General features: G+C 35.8%; 1 protein-coding gene across 1 annotated transcript in view; it reads left to right on the top strand.

Annotated features, from left to right (window-relative positions):
• The window catches only part of CUBN (cubilin), a 187038-nt gene that overhangs the window by 43223 nt on the left and 117920 nt on the right, over positions 1-25895 (top strand). The window contains 8 exon segments of the mRNA XM_032235067.1: positions 2776-2932; positions 3545-3723; positions 5991-6153; positions 14939-15125; positions 17690-17850; positions 19006-19187; positions 20244-20400; positions 21416-21603. Coding sequence (XP_032090958.1) covers positions 2776-2932; positions 3545-3723; positions 5991-6153; positions 14939-15125; positions 17690-17850; positions 19006-19187; positions 20244-20400; positions 21416-21603 — 1374 coding nt within the window.

Genomic DNA, 25895 nt, shown 5'->3' with positions numbered 1-25895 from the left:
GCATCTGTTTCTGTGATTAGATTAGTTTTAGTTCAGATTCTATTTCAGATTATTTGAAACAGTGGTAAATGCTGCTCTTTCTGATTCTTCAGAACTTGAAGAACTTGAAACATCTGTTTCTCCCAAGATCTCTTGCCTACTTCCTGGTTCAGCTCATATGTTATTCCTTGTTTTCTCCCTGAATATTTCAATGCTTTTTCTTGCATTTGGCAAAGCACCATACAAATGTACACAAATACACGACACAAAGTTCTAGTAATATTTTTTTAATTTCTTTTATATATGGAGTTGGGGTATGGGGATTTTGTTACTTCACAACTCTCAGAGGCTCTAAAGGTGTGTCACAGATTGTGTGATCTTTTTTGTACTTTCTTCTTTGTATTTCTTTGTACTTTCTTCTGTGCATTTGAGTCAGCAAATTGGTTCCATATGGCTTTTTGACTTGAAGCACTAATGAGAAGGAAATGTCCTTAGATGTCTTTATTTAAACTTGCCTTGTGAGAAATGTTGCAAAAGATTTATGTGAGCTAATATAAATGGAGGAAATATCTAGAATGTGTAGATATATTTCTTCTTTCCTTCTGTCATAAGCAGAATTTATTTCTAAAATCACACATAAAATCTGATATAAAATGAAAACAGGAACATTTATTTATTTAGATTCATAATTTTCTTCTCTAGTTGTTAGAAAAAATCATAGTAACATGCCCTAAGCCAGATGAAACAAAGCAAAAACCATTTTAATTAAGAACAATAGGTTTAATTTAGCAAGGCATTTCCTTTGTATTCTGGGAATTAATTCCAGAGATCATAGGTTTGCCTGGTTGAATCTGTGTCTCTTCTGCAGGTCCCTTTCACCCCCTCTGAACCTCCGCACATCCATTGGTTGAGGACTATGAGTATGGAAAGCTACACAAACACTTAGCAACTCAATATTTTTGCTATTTGGCAGCATAGAATCTTGGATGGGGAAAATGGAAAATAGCTCCTTTCTTGCAAGGATCCAGAAAGACTATTTGCCAGATCCTTGGGTTTTAAAATGTGGTGACTGTAGGATACCTGTGAGAAGAATTACCAAGGCCACACATCTTGAAAAATCATAAAGTTCTCATAGGTCCTCAGTGCAATATTTGCTTGCTCAGAAGTGCTAAATATCTAGGATCAAATATGCAGCTGGCTATTTTAGCATGAGTAGGAGATATTTTGACCTTTGAAACAATAACAGTGCCTGGAATTTCTGGCCATTATACTCTAAAACTCCAGATAATATATTTATCTGTACTCTAATGTAAACTCATATCAGAGAATAACTATTGGAAAAGACTGATAATTTCTTAGTAATAATAGCAGTGGGTGCATTATAGGTATAGTTATCAACAGTTCATTTAGTGATCATTCAAAGTTACAACAGCACTAAAAAAAGTGACATGACCATTTTTCACACGTTGATCACATGAATTATATTTGGTTGCTTGACAACTGAATCACGTTTATAATGGTTGCAGTGTCCTAGGATCAAGTGATCTCCTTTTGCAACCTTCTGACAAGCAAAGCCAATGGAGAAGCCAGATTCATTTAACAGCCATGTTACTAATTTAACAAACTACAGGAATTCACTTAACAAACATGGCAAGAAAACTGGTAAAATGGAGCAAAATTCACTTTTAAAATGTCTCACTTAACATTTAATAAATTCTCAATTATAATCATAAGTTGAGGACTACCCATACTTTTTATTAAATACACATCCAACCGCATCAGTGTTCCTCCCAAAGCACAAATTATTGATTAGATATTATTTGTACATGCTTCTAGATGTGGTACTTATCAGCTGTGTTAAGTTGTTCTATTTGCCAATGTGTCAGCGTTCCAAATATATCAAAGTTCCAATTTAATAAGAGAGACATGTTGGTACAACCGGGTGGAAAACCAGCTTCCACCCAGTTATTCAATTGGAACTTTGAGGAAAGCCATGCTGTGGACTCTGATTTAATTCTGGATGATATTTGGAACGCTAACATAATGCTTTTGTCATGAATGCAAATGATGTAACTTGTTCCAGAAAGTGGTGATAAATCATGTAAATTGCAGTTCAGTGAAATAAGGGAACCAAATAGAAGTGTCTGCTGTAGATTAAAAAAAAGTCAGGATGGTGGTCACAATTATGCAATTAATTTTATGAACATCCCAGGTGTTTTGATCATATAGTTGTAGCCACCATTTTATATTTATTTACTTCCTATCTCCCTGCAGATATTCCTGCAGATGTTCAGGAATGTGACAATCCATTCTTTTAACTGATAATGTATGGTACTATTCTAAAAGTTTTGAATTTAAATTAAGTAGCTCATATGTCATATAATAGTGTATTCCTGTAGAAAACAAGTTGGAGACTTTAAAGTGAGCTTAAAATGGCATCTGCATATTTACTGTTCTCAAGCTGCATATATTGCCTTCTCCCAGATATTCAAGAAATTGTATACAGTAAAGCTTTGTAAATTTTGTTGTTATCTCCACTAAGTTTCCCCAAACAAGTGAAATGCAAAAGGGGTGTAAACATTTTTGAAAGAACAAAGTTTTGAAACGCCAGAATGGAAAATATGGAGCAATGGCAAACTAAGCATTCCAATAATTTTCATGTTATTGGCATGTTCTAGCATTTCTTTACTAGCCTTACTATTTCTCCTAATATTTTATTGAGACAATTGTCTGGAATATATGTCAAATTGATGAGATAATTGAGATGATTAGGCTTTTTGTGTGTGTGTGAATTAGATCCGAGATGGTGACACTGAGAGGGCTCCCTTAATCAACAAGTTCTATGGAAGTATGCTCCCTTCTGCAATCACTTCCACACAAAGTAGCCTCTGGATCAAGTTCAAATCTGATATTTCAGTTAATACTTCTAACTTCAGGGCCACTTATGAAGTTGGTAAGTGCAACAACCAACTTAAGGTAAGGTAGCAACTTTTATAAACTTCTAGGAGGTCCGCTAACTTCATGGTCAAACTGTGCTGTAAATTCTGTAGACTATTCTAAATAGTGAACCAAAAATGGGAACCTGATTCTAGAGAAGGGGTGACATATTTTTTTTTCAATCTCACCCATTGCTGTCCTGAAGCAGTTTAGTCTTATAATAGGTTGTTTTACTGTTCAGAATAGCAGATATTTTAGAAGACAGTAATCTTGCGACATTTCAGTCAGATTTTTCTAAGGATCTGAGCGCAGTACTTTTTTTCATGAATCCCACTTTCCTCATTTTTACGTAGGAGATAGGTAGGAGATAAGGAAAGGCTGCAAGAGTGGCCTTCAAACAATTCAGCAGAAAACGCGTAGATAAATTGTTCTGATTAAGTTTCAAATTCCTCCTTATAACTATAACTGTTCCAACTTTGATATTGTTTAAAAAGTAAAGACTTTTTAAAAAAAACCAGCCAGTCAGGCATTTCATAGATTAATCTGGCTCCGTGTCCATGTCAGTCAGCATTCTTCAAATAGTTTGTCAATATTCATTACTAAACTAATTCTCCATTTCTCTTGGCAGCTTGTGGGGGACCCTTGTTTGGTGAAGGGGTCATCAGATCTCCCTACTTTAACAGACCATTGCCAAAGGGTCGTATCTGTGAATGGATCATCTCTGTACCTGAAGACAATATTGTGGTTCTTAAGTTCACTAATTTTCATATCTATAATGACACTACTTGCAATTCAGATTATGTGGAGGTAATTTTTATTAATGGAAATTATTTTGAAAACCAAACATTGCACATGCCATATATATGATCAGCTATGTCCCTTTGAAAAATTACTCACATTTAATTTATACATGATAAGAATCCAAAATCTCTAACGTTACCAATGAAATATAATATTTATCATGACAGAAAGGGAAAACATAAACTTTGTTTTAATGAAATTTAAAGGTTTTTTTAATCAAGGTTAGATTGATCCTATAATTCTAATATATTTGTTTGCACTGAAATTGGTGGGATTCATGCTTTGAGAATACCTACTTAGGACTGAAAGGCGATGCAGGTTTATATATTATTGTAATCTGTATTGAATAGACAATCTAATAAGCAATTACAAGAATTGTTTTTGGTAACTATTAACTTTAGACAATGGTGTCCTAGTTGATGAGGTAGAATTATTTAAATACTTCATAATAATAAAGCAAGAGGTTTGGGAATTTGCACTTCTCAAAATAATATGTAGAATAAAACATCTATGTTGTTTTTACAACATAGCAATACAGCTATACATAGAAACAAAAGAACAAGCAAGTTTCAGATAAGGCAGAGGAACATGGGATCAGACAGATAACCTCAGATGGATAATAGAGAGAGTAAGCAGAGATATGAAGTAATAAAACAATAAACTTTTGCTTTATTGATTCAGTAAGGCCTTTTCCTACGATGCCAGAATGTGGACTATATAAAGGCTAATAACATTCTAAGTGTGCCAGAATATAAGATTATTCTTCTGGTGAATCTTTAAAATGAAGCAGAATTGAAAGAAACAGAATGCTTCAGAATAGAAATCAGGATTAAGGGGAAGAGAAGATGTGGAAGATGTGAGGCTGAGCCTTAGGGAGGGGTCAAATGTGTCATAAATCACGAGTTCCTGTGTCCTGTGAGACATCATATATCTTGCTAATTTCCATTAGTTGGTCAGATTCTTTTAGAGAAATGAAGGCTTGTAATAAATCTTTATACTTTTTTGAACTGCCAGAATCTGATTTCACTGGGACTTGACAGAAGTGAGGACAGGAGATTGAAACATTCTCATTTGGAGATATGCAGATTGACAATGCTTGGTTACACTGAAGTATGGGGAATTATTAGAAGTATTTTGAAAGTGGAAAATAAAAAGCAAAGAACAAGTTTAGTATTAAATACTCAGAAGATAATGATAATAGCTACCCACATGATTAGTGAACTTAACACTTGATAATGGAACTATAGATATGGTATCTGTTGTATTAGGCTCAAAAACAGTTAACGAAAGTAAGGTAAGCTAAAGAAAGTAAGGTAAGATTCATTTTAGAGTGGAACACAATGATAAACATAGGCAGACTCATGAAAAATAAGGATATTTCTACGATACAAAGTTGAAAAAAATTAAAGTTGTACATGGTACAAGTGAGAGAAATAAAATATTTACCCATACATTTTGTATCTGGGCACAGTTACTAAAAATATTAAGGACTGCAAAAGGAGGTATCATTTGATCTTGGTTCCATTAGATTGACTTGCAGAATCTCATTTATTTTTGGCATGTGATGTCTAATGCTTGGCAAGACCAAAGTTGATAAAAGAAGGCAAACACAAAATGGAGGGATGAAATTAAAGATAAAATTATCATTGGGAGAACTACAGGTTACTACTGAACTGGATTGAGATAATTAGCATTGTCCATGCTGAAATAACCAAAGTTGACCCTTGCTCAATGACATTAATTGACATTAGAATATTTCTATTAGAAGAAAATTATTTATGATAGTTGCGAATATTTGTAGCTTGGATGTAGGATAAGAGTGGAGGTTCGTCTTTCAAACTTGTGGGTTGATTTCTAAACATTTCATTACCAGGCTAGATAATATCTTCAGCAGAATTTAAGAGATGGAAGAAGTTACCTAGCCTAATAACGAAACATTCAGAACCAACCCATAAGCTTGGAGAATGAACTTCCACCCTCCAGAAAATGATTGCACAAATAGTTCCACTAAGCCAATTTTATCAAAATGCATATACGGTCAGTCCCTATTCTGTATCAGAAAACATTCTCATATAGAAAGATGAACAAAAATGATATTAATTTTTAAAGCCTTAAAAATGTCTTTAAAAAGTAATAGAGAAGTTGTGTAAAAGCAATCTAAAATAGGAGACAATTTTCCTTCCCTATCCAAAGTCTTGACAGGAATGACTCCCTGTAATATATGTGTTTAGTTCTGTGGTGTTTTCATGGAATTGAACTTTTTTCTTTTGCAGATTAGAAATGGTGGCAATGCAACCTCTCCTTCTTTGGGAAGATACTGTGGGAACACTATACCACCTGTGGTTCATTCAAGACATAACTTTCTTTATATAAAATTCAAAGCTTCATCTACTACAAACCTTGGCTTCATGGCTGAATACAAACCTTTTGATATAGGTAAATTCTGATCGCTCAGCAAACTCTCCCTTTCTCTTTAATTTGTTCCTCAATTATTAAGCAAAATGTAATAAAGCATATAAATTAAATGTACCTGGATTAAATGCTTGGTGAGAGAATTTGAAGTAGATTTCACATTCTTCACCTTGGGCCATGCCATCTGGGTCTTTTAATTCATCAACCCACATGAGGCAACTTTATAAGACTATACATTAATATGTATTAATTACATTTCTTATGTAATGCTTTGCAGGTCTAGTTACCAGTAACTCCCACTGAGTTTAGAGAGCAATAAGGATAATTGAAGGTTAGGAAAGATAAAATTACTGTAATCAACCAAGATCTCTGAAATGATTTTATAGTTCCATTGTTACATTCTTTCTGATTGATATGATGGGAATTTTATTTTCATATGCTATAGCATGTGGAGGTTTTAAAGTTTTCTTTACAACTATGTAAAACAATTTTGAGCATATAACTGAAGCTATTTTTTTTTTCAAAGCAGTTTCCCATTTTAAAATTGATTTTTGGGAAATTTCATATTTAAAAACCAACATATTTTCAAACATAGTTTGTTTGAAACAAAATGTTTCATGAAAGCCTAATTGCCTTGAATCATATCATGAAAATTTCTTATTTAAATTTCTCCTTTTCTAGTTTAGCTAGAAGGTAGATAAGACCAGAGTGGAAATAAGAAATCTGGTTGATTCATTATCCAGTCATCTGGTTGATTAATCACAGTTTGTCAAATAAGTCAATATAGCACTAAGCCATAAACTATATTTCACAAATCAAGTGACTGGGTCCATATAATGTATTAAGCCAAACCAACTAAATTATATTACAACTTAGTGAAAGACTGAAATCTATTCAATATTTCACAAAAATGAATTCCATGAATCCCAGACTAAGTAGAAAGAGAACCTGAGATCTGTACCCTCTAGGAATTACAAATGATTCCTCGGTGCCTTCTTTTTCTGTCTCTCCTTGGTGCCATATCTTTTTAGATTGTTAGCCTGATTGCAGGCTTCTCTGTTTTTATTGACGTATATTCTCCATTGAGAATCTTTCCAGATGAAATGCAGGGGACAAGTAGTCCTCAACCTACAATCACAATTGGGACCTGTCTCACTAAGTGATATGTTCATGAAGTGAGTGCTATCTAATTTTACAGTAATTAACTGTTGTAACTACATAAAATTACATAAAATCATGGTTGTTAAATGAATCTTTATTTTCTACCACCTGCCCCACTTTTTTATTATTATTATTACTTTTAAATACAGCATGTTGTCCATAGTGACGTTGTTTGAGTTGGGAGGTCTTAGATATCTTGAAAATAAATAAATAAATAAAAATAAAATATATGATCTTAGTTTAATCTCTTTCTGAGAAGATACAATTTTGTCTGTTTATTATTAGCTGTTCTTTTGTTCTTTCTATTGAATAGAATGTTGGAAAAGAGTTATGTAAATGACATCAACGTTCTACCCATCAGTAGGATAATTTGTTTTAAAAGTGGATAGATTGGGACTAAAATTTCTTTGCGGAGAAACTAGCAAATTTAAAAAAAAGATGGAGTTTGGAAACGGGCTGTATTCATCTGGGAGCTATGAAGAAAAAACAATTGAGAGGAAAATAATCTCCCATCATTTCATCCTTGTGGGAAAGAGTTGGGCAATGATTGGAAAGTTGTCAGCTTCTCCATACTTACCCTCTTCCCTTTTCCATTCTGGTCACATGATCCAGAAGACAAGGATTTTAAAGAGATGAAAGGAGGGGTGGAATTCAGGAAACTATGTACGCAACCCAGTGCTGGGTTCAATTTTTTTTTAACTACCAGTTCTGCAGACGTGGCTTGATGGGCGTATCTTGGTGGGTGTGGCAGGGGAAGGATACTGTAAAATCTCCACTTCCACCCCACTCCAAGGGAACGATACTGCAAAATCCCCATTTCCGCCCAATCAGCTGGAACTCAGGAGGCAGAGAATAGAGGGGGACAGGGCAGTCATAGGTATTTACTGGTTCTCCGAACTATTCAAAATTTCCACTACCGGTTCTCCAGAACTGGTCAGAACCTGCTGAATACCACCTCTTATGCAACCTTTCTCTCATTTTATAGAATGTGTTGGTATGAGTATGAGGTTTTTGAGGATTTATCAGGTTTTATCCCATTCACTCCAGATTTTTATATTTCTTTCCTTTTTGAGAAGGAAAGCAGTGCTGGAGATCAATTCAACCATTTAGATTTTTTTTTAAAGAATTGCTTTGATTTGTAGCTGTTGTAGATTATTTGTACCAGGAGCAAAACCAAACTTGATTGCACCCAATTAACTAAATGATTTTCAACTATACTAGACAAAAGTTATTGGTATAGCACTCTGGGCAAAGCAGTTATGGCTGAATGCCATAGCATGAATAGTTGCTTATATAACTTTCAGAGGTGTATTCTACATTTCCTTTCTCTGAGCATAGTCAAGATTCAATGAGTCTTTTGGCAAATAACAGGTTCCTCTGAACTGATAGCTCTGGAATAATATTTATTGAAAAATCTGGCAGTTATGAATGAGTTAGGAAATGAAAGCATACCAAAGAAGATGAGTAACTAAAACAAAACATGAACAGAATAAAAACTCATCTAGAAATCCATTTTTACTAAAGTTTCTATACCAAACAAAATCAGATGTCAACTTTTATTAAAATAAATATTTCTTTAGTACTTCAACTTGGAAAAAGCTTCCATCCTTACTTTAAAATAATATGTAGTCTGAACCTGTGTGCTTTAAGGCTACGTAACTTGGTTTCATTGGTGTGGTCCATGCTATGGCCTTTGCAACAGAAGAATACTGCATGCAATGCGGTAAATCAGAAGTGGAGAACTGTTGGCTTTCTAAATATTGCTGAAGTACAGCATCCCTCTCTTTTCACTCTCTGGGGCTGATGAATATATTCTTTAGTATTTCTAAAAGGCCAGTAGTTCCTTACTCAGATTAAGAACAGTTCTTTTTGTTGGAATGGTTTAGCAGTCATTCTCATCTTTTTGTCGTTTTTTTTTTTTTTGTCTGCCTACCCATTTGCTCATATCCTGCTTTTTCTGTTAGTATCCTAGGGGAAATGCTGGGAAAATGTCATCTTTTTCCTTTTTTGCCTTGTCTCTGCAGCTGTTTCTGTCTAGAGATGAATTTTATTCAAAATAAAGTTGAACTCATAGATTACAGTGGCTTACTGCTACTGCCAACTGCCAGTCAGGCTGTACAAATGACTCTTATGCTGGTTTAATCTTGTTGCTTCTTTTTCTTATCCTTTCTATGTATTAAAAGGTTATTGGCATGGTACTTAGTAACTCTGAAGTATATTTATGTAATTTCCATCCTTAGTGTGAAAAGGTTTGCCTCCTTCAGTTATTACAAATCCAGTTAGCTATCATTAAATTAGTTATAGCAGAGCAGAATCTGATCTGGATCACTGATCCTCTATTCTTAATTGCTACATTTGAAGATTTTGTTCAAAGTGATGACAATTCTGTAGATCTCTATTTATATCATTACTAAATATTTCTGCTGGACTAAAAAGAATCAAGGGTTGCTAATGTGTGTTGATCCAACCAATTTATTCTTTGTCCCTGGTAAACCAATATTCTGAAATATTAGGAACATAGGATTCTAAGAAATCCTGTAAGTCTTTTAGTCCAATTCCCTACCTAGATCAGGAATCCTCAGACCATCCTAGACAAATGGTTACCCAACTTTGTTTATAAAAATTACCAGTAATGCAAGCACCTATGGATCCAGAAAATATCCTTTTTAAATCCTCTGCATACTGGACTCAGTATTCCAGGTGCAGTTCTACATCATAGAACAGAATCATCAATCAATTTTGTGATATCAACATCATTTAATGCTGGACTAACACTTTTTACAATCATAGCACAATTGCTATCTTATGCTATGGTTTACCAGGCCACCCCAATCCTACACACACATACTACAGCAATTTAACTAAGTTTGATAAACCAAGTGCTTAGCCTTTAATAGTTATGAAATTATAAATTCTTAGTTTTTTTAAATTTCTGGTGTGCCTTACAATAATCCTTGCTAGCAACAGTCCAGTCAAATCAAACTTGGCATTAGTTTATTATTAGCTAAGTAATAAGTTCTTGTATTTTATTTGCTCTTTTTAAATAGCAAGCACAATTCTGACAGCCAGGATTGAAAAACTGTCATTTGGAGTAAATCTTTCCAAGATGGTGTATTTTTTAGTTGTCTTTTGCAACTAATTAAGCATCTACTTATCATAGAGAAATCCATTTTCATTCCTTCTTATTTCATCTTTCAGGCAATTTGGGATATAAGTTTACATTTCAGAGATTCTAATGAATAATCTTAAAATAGAGGGCGAAGAAGGCATTATGTACTTTAGAGCAGTGATCCCCAATCTGAGAATAATATCCACTTATACCTGTGATAGTGAACCTATGGCACGCTGAGCCCTCTCTGCAGGCATACAAGCCATTGCTATATCTCAGTTCCACCATGTATGCGTGCGTGCCTCCCACCAGCCAGCTGATTTTGGGGTCTCTGCTGTGCATGAGTGGGAAGCAGGGCATAGGCAGGAGACATGCACACATGCGGGAGGGGGGGGGTTGAACACAAATGCATGGGGTGGAGGGAATGCAGAGTGTGTACAGTGCGTATCCCCCCCCCAGGCCAGTTTTTGGTCCCATGAAGCTTCAGGGAGGCCTGCTAGGCTCAGGAGTGTGTGGAGTTTCATGCACACATGTGCCGGTGGGCAGGACACACGGGGGTTGTTGAGTGTACATTGCATTATGGGTATAGGCACATGCCCATGTGCTATTGCACATGAGCACACACTTTCAGCATGTGATGACAAAAAGGTTAGCCATCACTGACCTAGATGGTACCTAGATCATAAACAGCTGAAAGCAGATCTTTTTTGTCCAATGAAGGAACATAAACTCAGGGTAGGAAATTTTATTTAAGGTTTCTTCAATGAATGTACAATATTTGAAAATGAATGCCATAGCCTCTACAAAATCTTCCCTGTTGTTTGCAGTCCTCTTCCCTGAATTGGTCAAATTAAATTAGTTAATTTTGTTGCCTTGTGTCAACAATGGCAATTCCAAGTGTCAATGCTTCCATTGCCTTCAGAAAAATAATATGTTGAGGATGCAAGAAAATTTGGAGGAACTTACAAACTGCTAATTCTCCAAGGAGCTATCCATATCCCTTGAGTATGGGAGATCAGATTATAAAAAATCATCAATGATGCAAGAATCTTTATTTGGCATTTAGAATAAAGAATGTTTCACTTTTGGAAACAGATGGAAGGAAATATGTCTGCCTCATTTTTCCTAGCTTTGTTGTGCAAGCATAGATCAGCAAGAGGCAGCCAAATAATGTTTTAATCTTCTGTTGTCTCTTACAGTTTATCATCCAATAGTCTCACTATTCTTTCTACTGTAGAGCTAATCTGATTATTTGGACCAAAAGCCAGCTAAATCTTTTCATTTTTGTATATTGAAAAAACTTTGTGCATATATTATTCTGTACAATCATTCTTTTCTTTCAATATGTAATTCATATGTTGAAAATTAACACAATAGAAGTTTTTCTATGATTTTGTTAACATAGTAAAACGTCTATGGGACTTTGGCAGAAATGGGTTGCTCCTGCTTTGACCCAAATTGAGTGAATCAGTAATGACCAGGGGGGAGGAGCTCTGCCCAGATGCTTCTATGCATGCGCAGAAGTGTCACATGCGAGAGCAAGTGAACCAATAGTAAAAAAAATGGAAACCCACCACTGTACTTTACCCCCAACAAAAAGTGCAAAATAAAACTTGTTCTTAATTCACATTAGGAGCGTTCAATCCAATAGCTGAATGTGGCATTACCAAAATATTTTCCTTCCTTCATTGAGAAGTCTGGGGAACAGACGACTTACTGTAATGGTTTTGGATAGAACTCCAAGCAAGAAAGCTAGCCAAGCAGGATGTTCATATTTAATATTTTTAGTCATTTGTATTTAATCTCTTGTAGCCATTGTGCAATACTGAGCAAAATGCATGCCCCAGCCCACTTTCCATTGCTTCGTAGATTTTTAAATCTCTTCTTGATTTCTGTGGAAGTCTCAAATGTTTTGATCAGAAGTCAGCTGATTCCTTTTGGGAAAGTAGAATTCTATGCTCACATAACTATATTCATATGTTATTATGAACGGATTATAGGAGACTAGGAGAACAGGATATTTCCAAATATAACATTTATAGCATTTTCAAGGTATCTTCATACAAAGCCCTTCATATTAACTAGTGGATATAGCACTTTTTCCCTACAAATTATTTAAAATAACTGAGTTTTTTTTCATAAGTGTGATTATTCTTCACAGCTGAACACAATTCTGAGGACAGCTGTAGCTGCTTTAAAGAATGAGAATAAGGTGTTAATTCCTTTTTGGGTAAATAAAAAACTATCTTTTCAAAGTAATATCTAAAGCATTATATTACCCCAAAATGTATCTTTTTTTTATAAGTCTCTCCATTTTTTATCACCTCTTTCTTTTTCTTCATGTAGGAAGAAGCAAAGTTTTTTTTATCAACAGAACAATCTATCTGGAAGCATCCTAAATTTTTAACACATTAAAATTAGAACTGTTTGACTTGGGCAACTTAACTGAAATTATTTTTTATACAATATACATTAGTTTTTTAAAATAGCAGAATCAGAAATTAAACACTGGCAAGAGGATTTTAATTTGGTGTTGGAATTTGATGGGATAAGCAACTCTCATACGATCACTTGTTTTTTTTAAAAAAATGTGCTAAGGAATGCCTTGAATTGTCAGGAAAGTCATATGAGTAAAAAGAGTCTTCCACTTGGATTATGATAAAGTTTTTTTTATCAGATTTGTCATCTTCCAAGTTTTGGTATGTCCTTTCAAACAAAGTAGAAAATAAATTCTAAAAAAATCTGATTGAAAGTAGAAACCAGGTTTATTTTTGCCTCCTTCAGATTTGTTTAATTAGGGTAGGGTAGGGTAAGGTAGGGTAGGGTAGAGTAGAGTAAAGTAGGGTAGGGTAAAGTAGAGTAGAGTAGAGTAGAGTAGAGTAGAGTAGAGTAGAATTCTTTATTGACCAACTGTGAATGGACACACAAGGAATTTGTCTTTGGTGCATACGTAACAGCAACAGGTAATAGGAAGGATGAGAAGAATAATTGTAATGCAGTCTTAATAAATAGTTTGACAGTGTTGTGGGAATTAGTTGTTCAGCAGAGTGATAACATTCGGAGAAAAACTGTCCTTGTGTCTAGGGCACAAAAAATTAAAAAGAAAAACAGCATTTCTATTAATAGTATAGCACTATTAAACTGAAATGATTTTTAACCTAAGTCACCATATATTTTGTCCATTGCTAATGTTTCACATAAACATATATCTTATTTCAGATATTAGAAGACACTGTATTTTTATTGACAATGAGAGATGGGACTTTCCCAAAGATGGTTTTCAGTTCTATCCTTTTAGCAAGTTCTGGTATTCAATATTTATAATTACAGTTGGTCACATAGTCCGCCAAATGTTTAGACTAGTTTCAGGGGTGGGTTCTAGCCAGCGCTGCCAATTCACTAGTTTACATGCTTCGCATGCGTATGCTGGATGCGTTCTCCGCATGCATGCACATTTCAATTGAAATTGTTCTACACATGTGCAGAACTAAAAACAAGATGGCGGAGCCGACGACGCCAACTGGGGAACCGGTTTGGGGGCGTGGCAGGTCTTGGTCGCTGCCTGTTCCAGCAACCCAGGCTGCCATACCACTACCAGTTCGGCTGAATGGTCCAAACTAGTAGGAACCCACCACTGACTAGTTTTGGCATTTTGTGCATCTATCAAATACTTCCCAAGAATCTGAGGCAGATGTTTAATTATGTTAAAGGTATTATCACAGGATTTAAATTATTACAGGTAAAGTTGTTTTATGCAATTGATTGATGATGATTTTGTCAATGTTCATAGTGTTCAAATGGCACTCCAAATGTTTGGGATGGCAGCAAAGGCATCTATTACTATTGGTACTATTGGAAAGCATGTTACTATCTGTGCTTTCTTTTGCCACAGTCGTTCTACATTCCACATCTTTATATTTTGCATTTTTCTTCAGTTTTTTCCCTCCGGTATTGGAATGTCTATTATCTACTATCCAGACTCTTTTATCTATCTCAGGGGTGTCAAACTCAACTTCATTGAAGGCCACATGAGGGTTGTGTTTGATCTCAGGGGGCCGGGATGGGCATGGCCATCTCAACGTCATTTGTGTCAGAGGTGCCTATGGTGGCCCAAGTGCTCTACCAGCGAAAACTGATACCTGAGTTCCGTTTTCATCTAGGACGGCCTCCTGCAATTCTCTGCCAGTGAAAACAGAGTTCAGCAGAACTGCACATGGCCCTCCCGAGCTCCAGCGGGGGCGGGGAGATGAATAGGTGAGGCAGACAACTATTCATCTTCTGGCTGGCCAGACTTGCTAGCCTGCAAGAGAAACTTTTTGCCGGGGCTGCCAGCATTCCTAATAAAGGAATCTTTTGAGTTCACATCATAGGGTTTGTCATGTTTGGGGAGCTGAGTCAGAACAAGTATGCAGAATACTACTGGGCCTCTAGAGCCAGTTTATGCAATCTTTCTTTGATTTTCATATGTTAATACTTTGTGATATTTGTGATTACTATCATTATTTTATCAATGTACTTTCTTTTCTATTTCTTTTCTAGTATGTTCACATGAATATATGAACGCCTCTGGTGTGCTAACATCACCAAACTATCCAAATAACTATCCAAACAAAATGGTATGCATATACAAGATCCATGTGGCAAACAACAAACAAATTGCTTTGCATTTCACCAATTTCTCTTTGGAGGATGACGCCATGTGTCTGCATGATTATCTTGAAATTAGGCAAGTTGATTTCCATTTGACCATATTTATACCTCTGAACAGTTAATCACATCACTTCCTGGAATTGTAAGGCATCAAATCAATCAATCAAAATAGAGAATAGAAAGTACCTCGAAGGTCTTCTACTACTACTTTCTGCTCAAATAGAAGACCTGATACCATTTTAGATAGGTGGCTGTCCAGTCTTATTTTTTTAAAAAACACTGTACAGTACTGTAATAGTATTTGAAACTGCTTTATGCTCTCATTTGTTTTTACTCTGTATCCATTGCAACCTGGAACTATCTTCTGGTTCTCTAGAACAGGCATATAAAAGAATTTAAATAAGGAAGGGATTAGGAGCATTCTACCTCAAAGGAATACATAAGATCAAAATACCACAAATTTGTGAAGCCTAACTGATTTCTTAAAAAAAAGCCAACCCATGGAAGATGTAGAATTTGCATTTACCATATGTTTTGGTATATAAGATGCAACCCCCCCAAAAAAAAATGGGTGGAAATGTTTGTGCATCTTACAGAGCAAAGGTTGCTGAACCCACCAACCTCTGCCTCCAAGGAATTTGCCTCCTTGCAGCAAACAACCTGGTCAGCTTCAGCACAGCCTGATTTAGCACAAACAGCTGATTGGCAGTTGGATTGGCCTCCTGGAATATCGCCTATCAGCTGTTCCAGGCTGTGGGGATCGCCACTGCCCATTGCTGCCCATCACTGCCTCCACCTATCGCTGCCTCTGCATGCTCCATTTTTGGCCTCCACGTGTCCTGTTTTTGGCCTCTGTGTGCCCTATTTTCCACCTGTTCCAGGTGGGGATAGGTGGCGGCGGCAATCCCCGCCTCCTGGAACTGGCCAAAAATGGACCTTGCAGAGTCCAAAAATGGAACATATGGAGGTGTCGATAGATGGCAGCAGTGATGGGCGGTGGCGATGGGCGATGGAAGTCCCTGCAGCCTGGAACAGCTGATACGCGGTATTCCGGGAGGCCAATCCAAACGCCAATTACCTGCTCATGCTAAATCAGACTGTGCTGAAGCTGACCATGTTCTTTGTTGTTTGCTGCAAGGAGTCAAATTGCTGGGAGGCAGAGGCAGATTTTTTTTCCTTGTTTTCCTCTCCAAAAGCTAGGTTCGTCTTATACTCTGGAGCGTCTTATAGTCCAAAAAATACAGTAATTGTTTTTATGCACAAAGATATTCCCTACTGTATTTAGTCTTTTAAAAATCCAGTGTATTAGTGTTTGTATAGCAGTCTTCCTTTCCTCAATTGTCTGTATAGTACTATCACATTTCAAGCTACATTGTGTAACTGCCCTTGCTAAGAGATAAATAGATAATAAATTCTATTGTACAACAGACTTCTTATTCCCATCCCTAACAATCAGACAATAATTTCTATTCCTCTTCTTTCTGCATTGATAGATCAACTATTTTTGCTGACACAGATTTCAGCAAAAACTCAGATTTCTGTGAGAATGATTGAGGGCATGAGTGAGTGAGTGAGTGAGTGTTGCCTTTTTTGGGGAGGGCAAAATTTCAGAAGTGATTTGGTATTGCCTCCTTAGAGGCCACTGTAAGGAGGCAATACCAAATCACTTAAAATCATCCTAATAACAGAAAATTTCATAAATCAGTTAAGCATGTTTTTCCCATATAAAAATTAAGAATTATATTATCAGAATATTAAAATATTTGATTATAATAATAAAATATAATATAAACTAAACTTAAATAAAATGTGAATAGAAAGAAAGAAGAAAAGTGCAAGAAAAAAGAGAAAGAAAAGAAAGAGAAAAGTAAAGATGTAATAAAGGGAAAAGAAATGTATAAAAAGTAAATTCTAACTTTCCTCATAACTATAAAGACGTTAGTGGCTCTCTATCCCTTCCATCCCTTTATTTCTTCATCCCATATTTCATTTCATATTTACAGTATAAACAAATTCATAAAACATCATCTTTTCAGGCCTGATGTCAGCAGAAATTCCACAGAAGCTTGGCAGAATAATACATCTTTTTAAAATCTTGGTCAAATAAACCAACTTGATATTCCTTCCTTTTACTTTTAAACATTTTTAAAATGGTTGTGTAAGCAACTTTTTGTTTTGTTTTACTCAATCAGTGTATAGAACTGCATCTATGTAATAGAATGAATATTCCTTTGAATATGTTCAGATTCCTTCTTTAATCTAGTGCCTTAATGTTTCTAATTTGGTGCCCTTGTGTGTAAAATCACACTTGGCCAAATAAAGTATTCTATTCCAAATAGTTGGCTGGAGTTTATAGAAATGGTATTTCATAAAATTAGAGGTCAAAGAAGACTTTTATTCTATTAAATTAGCTATATTTAGTGAGAAATTAATCCTTTATTTTTAGTGGAATGTTTCTAGTACTACAGTACAAATTGCTTTAATATTTTTCTGCTTTTATTTAATTGTCTTTAAATGTAAAAGTGTTTAAAAAGAATTTTCTTATTGCTAAGTATTTAGTTGGCACTTTGTAAGTATAATCTTATTGGAGATTCAGGTTTAATTATTTTTCCTTTTTTGTATATTGATTTTTGAATAAAGAAATGGAGCCTTTGAAACATCTCCTTTGCTTGGGAAGTATTGTGGCTCCTCGTTGCCTCCTGTTACTATTTCCCATAGTAATAATCTATGGATAAAGTTTGTGAGTGATATATATTCAACAAGTACTGGCTTCTCAGCTTATTGGGATGGAACATCAACAGGTAAAATCAAAATATAAAATGTATCAGGTTATTCTTTAGCAAGTACAAAAAGAAGATAAGATAATTGATTTCTTTCATTTTTCTTGGCCATTTTCCTTGATTTCTTTCTTTTTTTAATCATTATCCCCATCTCCCCCTTTAACTCTTAAACTGGCCAATTCAGATCTATGGGAGAAGCCATAATCTTCCTCATATGGAAGAACCTGATGTGGAAAACCCCCGGACATTTTCATAAGTAGACTCAAAATGATAGAATGCTATTCTAAGAGAGATTCAGCAGTGTATGACCCTATACAGGTTTAAAATTGTGACAAAAATTACGGCAGAAGAAAATATTTCATTCCTGGTTTGCATTTTTAAATTTCTCTCTTTGCATAATGTCATTGATCAGTTGCTGTACACACATCTTCAAAAGGGTGTTGCGGGCAGTAAGTACGCATGCAGGCGCTGCACGTGTGCATGCGCGTGCTGTGCAGGTTCATGTGGTGGACACCCGGCCCCGTTGTACTGTACTGGTTGCAACGGGATCCAGAACTCACTAATGGTTTCTTGGCTCAGTGAGAGTGGCTTATGTACAGAAACCCCAGTTTATCAAGCAGGATACCCATCAAAGCAGCCTGGCCTTGACTTGAGGTTCTTTAGAGACTAAATGATTATTCTCAGTGAGACAAAGCATTTTAATGAAATAGGCTATGGGTATCTGGACTCTCTTATTGTATGCTTGATAATTTATGGATTTGGTCTACCCCAATCAGTTGGATGGTATATAAATGAACAGATAATAATTTATACCTATTTTTTTTTATGGAAAGGTTTCATAAATAAAAGAGCTACACAATTGACAGGCAGAAGATTAGACATATTTGCATTCTTACATTTCTCTCTATAAATGTCTATATGGACATTTAAGAAAAATTACGTATGTTAACTTTTAGTTGGAATTTTCATTTCTCTAATTTCAGAAGTGGATGATGACAAGAAATTATCAACATACTGAAAGTTATAAGAAGTATGGGTTTAACCTAAAAAGTAATTACTACTAATTCCAAACTATGCTAAAAGTAAATAGGCACTATTTATACATAGTACTAGCAAAAAGAAAATAATATAGAATTGGTCAATTGTTATTGAATTGAATTTTCTACTTATTTTCAGGTTGTGGTGGAAACCTTACAACTTTTTCTGGAACATTCATGTCTCCCAATTACCCTATGCCCTATTACCAAGATGTGGAATGTTATTGGCTGCTGAAGTCAAGTCATGGAAATGTGTTTGAAATCTATTTTGATCAATTCCATCTAGAGTCGCATCAATCCTGTAACTCTGATTATCTTGCTGTAAGTCTAATTTTCTCTGAGTAAGGATGATAATGGCCAACAATAATAGCTGAAAGACCAATTATTAGTGAAATATAAGTTTTCCACTGCGGAAGTAATCTCAGATCTATATTTCTATAAGAAAAAGAGTACTACCCACATCTGCCATGGAGAAGTACAGAAGAAATCAATATCTATTTTGGGCACTCTGTAACTCGGTCACATACTATATATTGCCATTTTCAGTGTCCTGCAGTCGTGTGAACATAATGTATGATGTTTTTGCATAATTTCCAGTTTTCAGTAAAAGCCATCCAGTAGCAAACAATGTGTTTTCTTAATGAAGGTCATAAAATCAGGCACAGTTGTATGGGTGACCACTTTACAACTTACGATCAAAATTCTGAGCTCAGCTATGGTCATTAGTCTGGGACTACCTCTATATCAGTTCAACATCATTTCAATCTTGCTAGAAAAAAAAGACATAAAAATTAAATTCCTTTCAATTATTTCCACGATGTTAGATTTATGAATTGCTAAACTCTTGGGAAGAGGGGATTATAAAAATGTCTACAACCTTCTCAGCTTGAACTCTGATTGCTATCAGTGATGGACTGCCAATAATGTAAGGTTTCCTGCAGAGTAGAAAAATGCTGTCTCTTCTTTTGGCATGGGGAGAATCTGCTCTCTTATCAAAACTGTCCTTTAACCTTTTTTTCTAGAATGGGGGTCAAGATTTTCCTTGGAACAAGGAAGTGATACATGGCATATATTATGTATCATGTAGAGCTATTCTGGCACAGTGGTTAAAATGCAGTATTGCAGGCTAACTCTGCTCACACCGCTAGGAGTTCAATTACTTCGATCTTGACCGGCTCATCTAGCCCATTCATGATTAGGCAACATTTAAGAACACTAATTGCTTGCTGATAACAGCCTAGGTCATATTTCCAAGAAAGCTACGTGAACATATCTATAAAATTACCAGAAGCAGACTTTAATCCTCCCAAAAATATTGTTTGTTTGCTATATATTAATATTTTTTTTAAAAAAAATTATATATCCCAATAACCACAGGTGTATGATGGCAACAGTAACAACAGTAACATGTTAGGCAAGTTTTGGGGTAATAAGATCCTGCCCACAATTCGTTCTACTGGCAATAATATGTATATAAATCTAAGGACAGGCCCCTCTTTAAATGGAAGAGGTTTCCTTGCTCATTTTAAACAAGGTAAGTTGAAATATTTTAATTAAGTCCTACCAGCTCAAATACATTTGCAGAATCTTTGAATGAACATATAGTACCTTTTTAAAAGTGTGGATGTTACATTTAGGATAACAGGAAATTGTAATCTTGAATTGAAAAGGAGACCTAACTGCTCTAATTATTGTCCTAAAATTGAGGACAATGTAGTTTTTTTTAAAAAAATTGCACTATCTTTGTAAAAATGTATGTTTGTTTGTGTGTGGGTGTGCACGCATGTACATGTGTGTTCAAATTAGCCTTGATTCCTGACAATTTGGCAGAAGTAGTTTGCAACTGCTTTTTACCCAGATTTAAAGAATCAGTGGCCCAAAGGCCCTCAAATAGGTTATATGCCTAAGGCAGGGACTAGAATTTAATAGTGCCTTTAACTACTACTTCAGACTCTCCCTCTATCACATTAAAATGGTTAAAACAGGAGATACAATGATTTACTAATTCTGCTGTACCTGAAAAAAAAACAATGTCTAAATTATCCAGAATTATCCTGGTGATATCACCTTATGTACGGCTGTTCTTTTATTTTCAACTACCTATTATTTCAGGATATTTATTCAAATCACATAGTCCCTTGCTATTTATCAGAAAACCCTGCAAACAGCCTAAAGCTATAACATCATTTCAAGTAGTCTAGATATTACATTCACGACTTTGTCTTTCCAATATAACATTTACTGAGAGCATGGAAGATGAAAAATAATTTGTTGGAGAAGATCAATGGGTGGCATTCTTACCAAAAAATGTTCCTGATCCTTTTTTGAAAGTCATTCTTACATTAAAGGTTATTTGCCTTCTTAAGGTTTATTTCGGGCTTTAGAATTCTGTACTTTATTTCAAAATTAAAATATGTATCCCTTTTTGTAAGTTCATCATATCAAACACCTAACTACTGATTGAACTTACTGATACCAACAGATTCTTTGCATTCTTAAAATAGAAATAATATAGAAAACATATATTTTTAATTTTTTTTTCTTCCAAGTTTGCCAGGGAATAGTAATTGTCAACCATTCCCAAGGCATTTTGGAGAGTTTGGAATACCCTAACAACTATCCTCCAGGTTTATATTGCAACTGGACCATCCAAACTACAACTGGTAACACCCTGAACTACAGTTTCCAAGCACTTAGCACGAAAGGGGGCGACAGGTGTGAACGTGACCATTTAAAGGTATGAAACGCAAATGTTATCCTATATTTTGAAGTATAGTATTAAATATATAACGATGCGGCGGCTTAGTGGCTAAGATACTGAGCTTGTCAATCAGAAGGTCAGCAGTTCGGCGGTTCGAATGCCTAGCACCACATAACAGAATGAGCTCCCATTACTTGTCCCAGCTTCTGCAAACCTAGCAGTTTGAAAGCATGTAAAAATTCAAGTAGAAAAATAGGGACCACCTTTGGTGGGAAAATAACAGCATTCTGTGTACCTTTGGCATTTAGTCATGCCGGCTACATGACCACAGAGACGTCTTCGGACAGTGCTGGCTCTTTGGCTTTTAAAAGGAGATGAGCACCACCCCCTAGAGTTGGGAATGACGAGCATGTGTGAGGGCAACCTTTACTTTTACTTTTATTAAATATATCACTCCTAATATAGAAAATGTCTGTAGTACTGCTTTCTGTTCCTTCCAATCCTGAAGACATTGCTCTTTCATTATCTGTTCTAATCAGATGATAATTATTCCATAACTTCTAGTTTCCCTGCTTATAGGAGTTTGAAGCATCAGGAAGAGAATGTGACATTCAATCATACTCAGTGGCAAGCTTCCATAATTCCATAATTGTTGAAACAACAGCATTATTATTAAATGTTAACCCAGACCAGAAACATTCTGCAACAAATCTTCCTTAGACCTTAAATTTCCAAAGCCCACATCTGCTTGTATATCTTTCATTCTTCATTCTCTATAATTTATGTCTAGTTAAGTTCCTTAAAGATTAGGAACAACCAGACTAGTATACCATTTAATATTAAAATGTACTGTTTTTCATAATATTTGAAAATACTTGAATCACTGAGCTATTATAGCTCTCTAAGTTTATTGCGTATCAGGGGTGTCAAACTTTATTTCATTTAGGGACATATCAGGGTTGTGTTTGACCTTGGGGGCTGGGGCTGTGTGGTCAGGGGATGTGTAGCCATTGGTATTACCAGCTCAACCTCACTCATCTAGGCCCCAATTTCAGCCATGACAGCCTCCTGCAGCCCTCTACCAGCAAAAATGGAGCCTTGGGGGGAGCAGCCTCCTGGGCTCTGTTTTTGGCTGTGATGGCCAGCTGCAGCCCACGTATGGCCTCCCTGAGCTTCCATTTTCTCTAGCAGAGGGTGCAGAAGATTGTTCCAGCTGAAAATGGAGCCTAGGCATGCCACTCATAGCCCTCCGTTTTTGGTGCCCCACAGGTCAGATCTAAGCACCCTGTGGGCTGCATCTTGTCTGCGGGCCTTGGGTTTGACACCCCTATTGTACATATTTTTGCAACTTTTTCCTAAGCCAAAAATGAACACTTTTTAGTTTGATGGATATTATATGCAAAATAAAAGCTCACCTTTTATTTGGTTTAGGGCTTTTTTTAGAAGTAGCTACTACTTTTTATTTTATTATCCTGATAAAAGTCAATATGCACCCAGTGTTTAACATTTTTTGCCAAATTTTGATGATAGAATGTCTCCAAATATTACAAAAAAATGGCCCTGGGAGAAGCCTATAGTTTATAAAGTACTAACTGCTCACGATTTTCTCTTGTTAAAAAAAAAAAAAGCTGTTAATCTCTATCTCAATTGTGACTTGTTATAATATGGAACAGAAAAGGCAAAGTTACCTGAAATTAATTTTATCACTATTCTTCTACAAATATTATTTTAAAATATATTTTCAAAAGCTTTTTTTAAAAACGAGAAGTTTGATAATAAAAATTGACTAGTAAAAGGATAATTACAGATTAAAACTGCATTGGCTCCCTATAAATTGAAGCATACTTCAGAAGGTCTGGTTTTTCCTATAAGGGCCTTTTATTGGACATACAACACCACATCTCTTCTCTTATGCAGCATTAGCTTATGCATCTGATCCTTAAATAGTTAAGAAATTTAGCATCAGGCCATCTGAAGCAGAAGTAAAACCACAGTAGTAATCTACAGGATGCAAGAAGAAATGCCCTCTAATTATAATAAGCCTCAAATGACTAACATACTGTTTTTCCATGGTGCCACCAAAGAGATGGGGGAGGGGTTTCAGACAACTAAATCCCAAAATGAATGACTAATGGCTTATTTTTAGTTGTACGTGTTTCTCAGCTCACATACCCTACCATGTCACTGCAACGTGCCTTTTTCCTCTACTGCAAGAGAACAATTACAGTCCTCTGCCATTGTAAATTGTGTTGCTTGATCTTAGAAAGGGGAAATTTGGTCTCAGATGTATAAATCCCATCTGATGGTCAGAAATCATGGGAACTATTGCTACAATATCTAGAATGCTCCAAGTTGTTTATTCCCCGGTTGCCACAACTCCATTTTTTTTAAATGTACACGTTTGACTCATGAAGTGAGTTCTCATCAAAGGAGAAACAACAATGTTAACCATGTTTACTGATTAGGAATTGTGGAGAAAGTTTTTATATGCTTTCCCAAATAATCCCAATGCAAGGAGAGGTAATGAGAAGTAAAGGAACATCTAATAAATAACTGGCATGCTTCTGAATGATTATGTATCTTTATGAATAAATGGATGGATGGCTATGAATGATCATCAAAGGAGGAGTATGCGCAGTGGTTAAATGCAGCACTGCAGGCTACTTCAGCTGACTGCAGTTCTGCAGTTCGGCTGTTCAAATCTCACCGGCTCAGGGTTGACTCAGCCTTCCATCCTTCCGAGGTGGGTAAAATGAGGACCCGGATTGTTGTTGGGGGCAATATGCTGACTCTGTAAACCGCTTAGAGAGGGCTGAAAGCCCTATAAAGCGGTATATAAGTCTAACTGCTATTGCTATTGCTATTACATACATACTCATTCTTTGATTATCCATCCATATCCAGTCATATTTTTTGTTATGTTGATGTATTTCCATTATGTTCTTTATTTATTTTATTGTTCTATTATTTTACTTCTGTTTACACTCTTTTCCTTTTTTCCTTTTTATTGCTCTAAACCTCCAAAAGTTGCCCCATGGAGAGATAGGAAATAAACAAACAAACAAATAAATAAAAATATAAATACTAAAAAATATAAAAAATAAAATCCAGATTTACAATCCAATACAATAGAGTGTTTGAAAAGACTTTTTGACTGGAAGAGTTACCACCATTTTGGGGAGATAGGACTCTTACACTTTTAATAAAAAGCATAATATTGTGGAATTTTGGTGCTCTTTGAATTTGGTTGATCTATTAAAATCATTATCCAATAGATCAGGACTGTCCAATCTTGACAACTTTTAAGACTTGTGGACTTTTAACTCCTGAATTCCTCAGTCAGCAAAGCTCTGGGAGTTGAAGTCCACAAATTGCCAAGGTTGGAGACCCTTGCAATAGATAATATTATCAGTGAAAGTGAGTGTGGGGCAGAGATGGGTTCCTACCAGTTCGTACCTATTCGGTAGAACCGGTTCGTCAAATCTACCGAATCAGTTAGAAGAGATTCCACCAGTGGACCCGGAAAGCAGGCCACACCTACAGAAGAGGTTTCAAAATTTTTTGGACCACCACTGCCACACACACACACAGAGACAGACAGACAGACAGACAGACAGACAGACAGACTGACTGACTGACTGGCTGGCTGGCTGGCTGACACAGAGAGAGAGAGAAAGAGAAAGAAAGGAAGAAATAAATAAAGAAAAAAGAAAGAAAAAGAGTGAGAGAGAGATGAAAGAAAAAAAGAAAAAAGGGGCAGAGAGACAAAAGGAAGGAGGGAGGGAGGGACAGAGAGACAGACAGAGAGAGAGAGAGAGAGAGAGAGAGAGAGAGAGAGAACACACATGGCCGGCAAGCCATTCCCACCAGGTCACATGGCCAACAAGCCACTCCCACAAAGGAGGCCACACCCACAGAGTAGGTTCCAAAAATTTTTGAAACCCACCACTGGTGTGGGGCTGCATATGTTTGCAGTTAATGCATATAATCAGGGAGCAAAGACCACAAGTAGAAACTGGAGACTGTTTTTATATGTTTATATGTTGTACATTAGAATTGCTCTGTATGACATACATAATGCATAAAGGTAAAGATTTTCCCTGACCTATAATTTCTAATTCTAGGGGGCAGTGCTTATCTCTGCTTCTTAGCCAAGGGAGCCAGTGTTGTCCAAAGACATTTACATGATCACATGGATAACATTATACGCCGAGGCATTCAGAATGCTGTTACCTTCCTACTGAAGTGGGAATAATCCATACTTAGTACTTTCAATCCCACAGACTTCCTCAAAATAAACAAAATTTTTCTTTTCACCTTTTGCTTAG

Source organism: Thamnophis elegans, chromosome Z (assembly GCF_009769535.1).
Source record: "Thamnophis elegans isolate rThaEle1 chromosome Z, rThaEle1.pri, whole genome shotgun sequence".
Lineage (NCBI taxonomy): Eukaryota > Metazoa > Chordata > Lepidosauria > Squamata > Colubridae > Thamnophis > Thamnophis elegans.
This window is presented reverse-complemented; position numbering and strand designations above follow the sequence as displayed.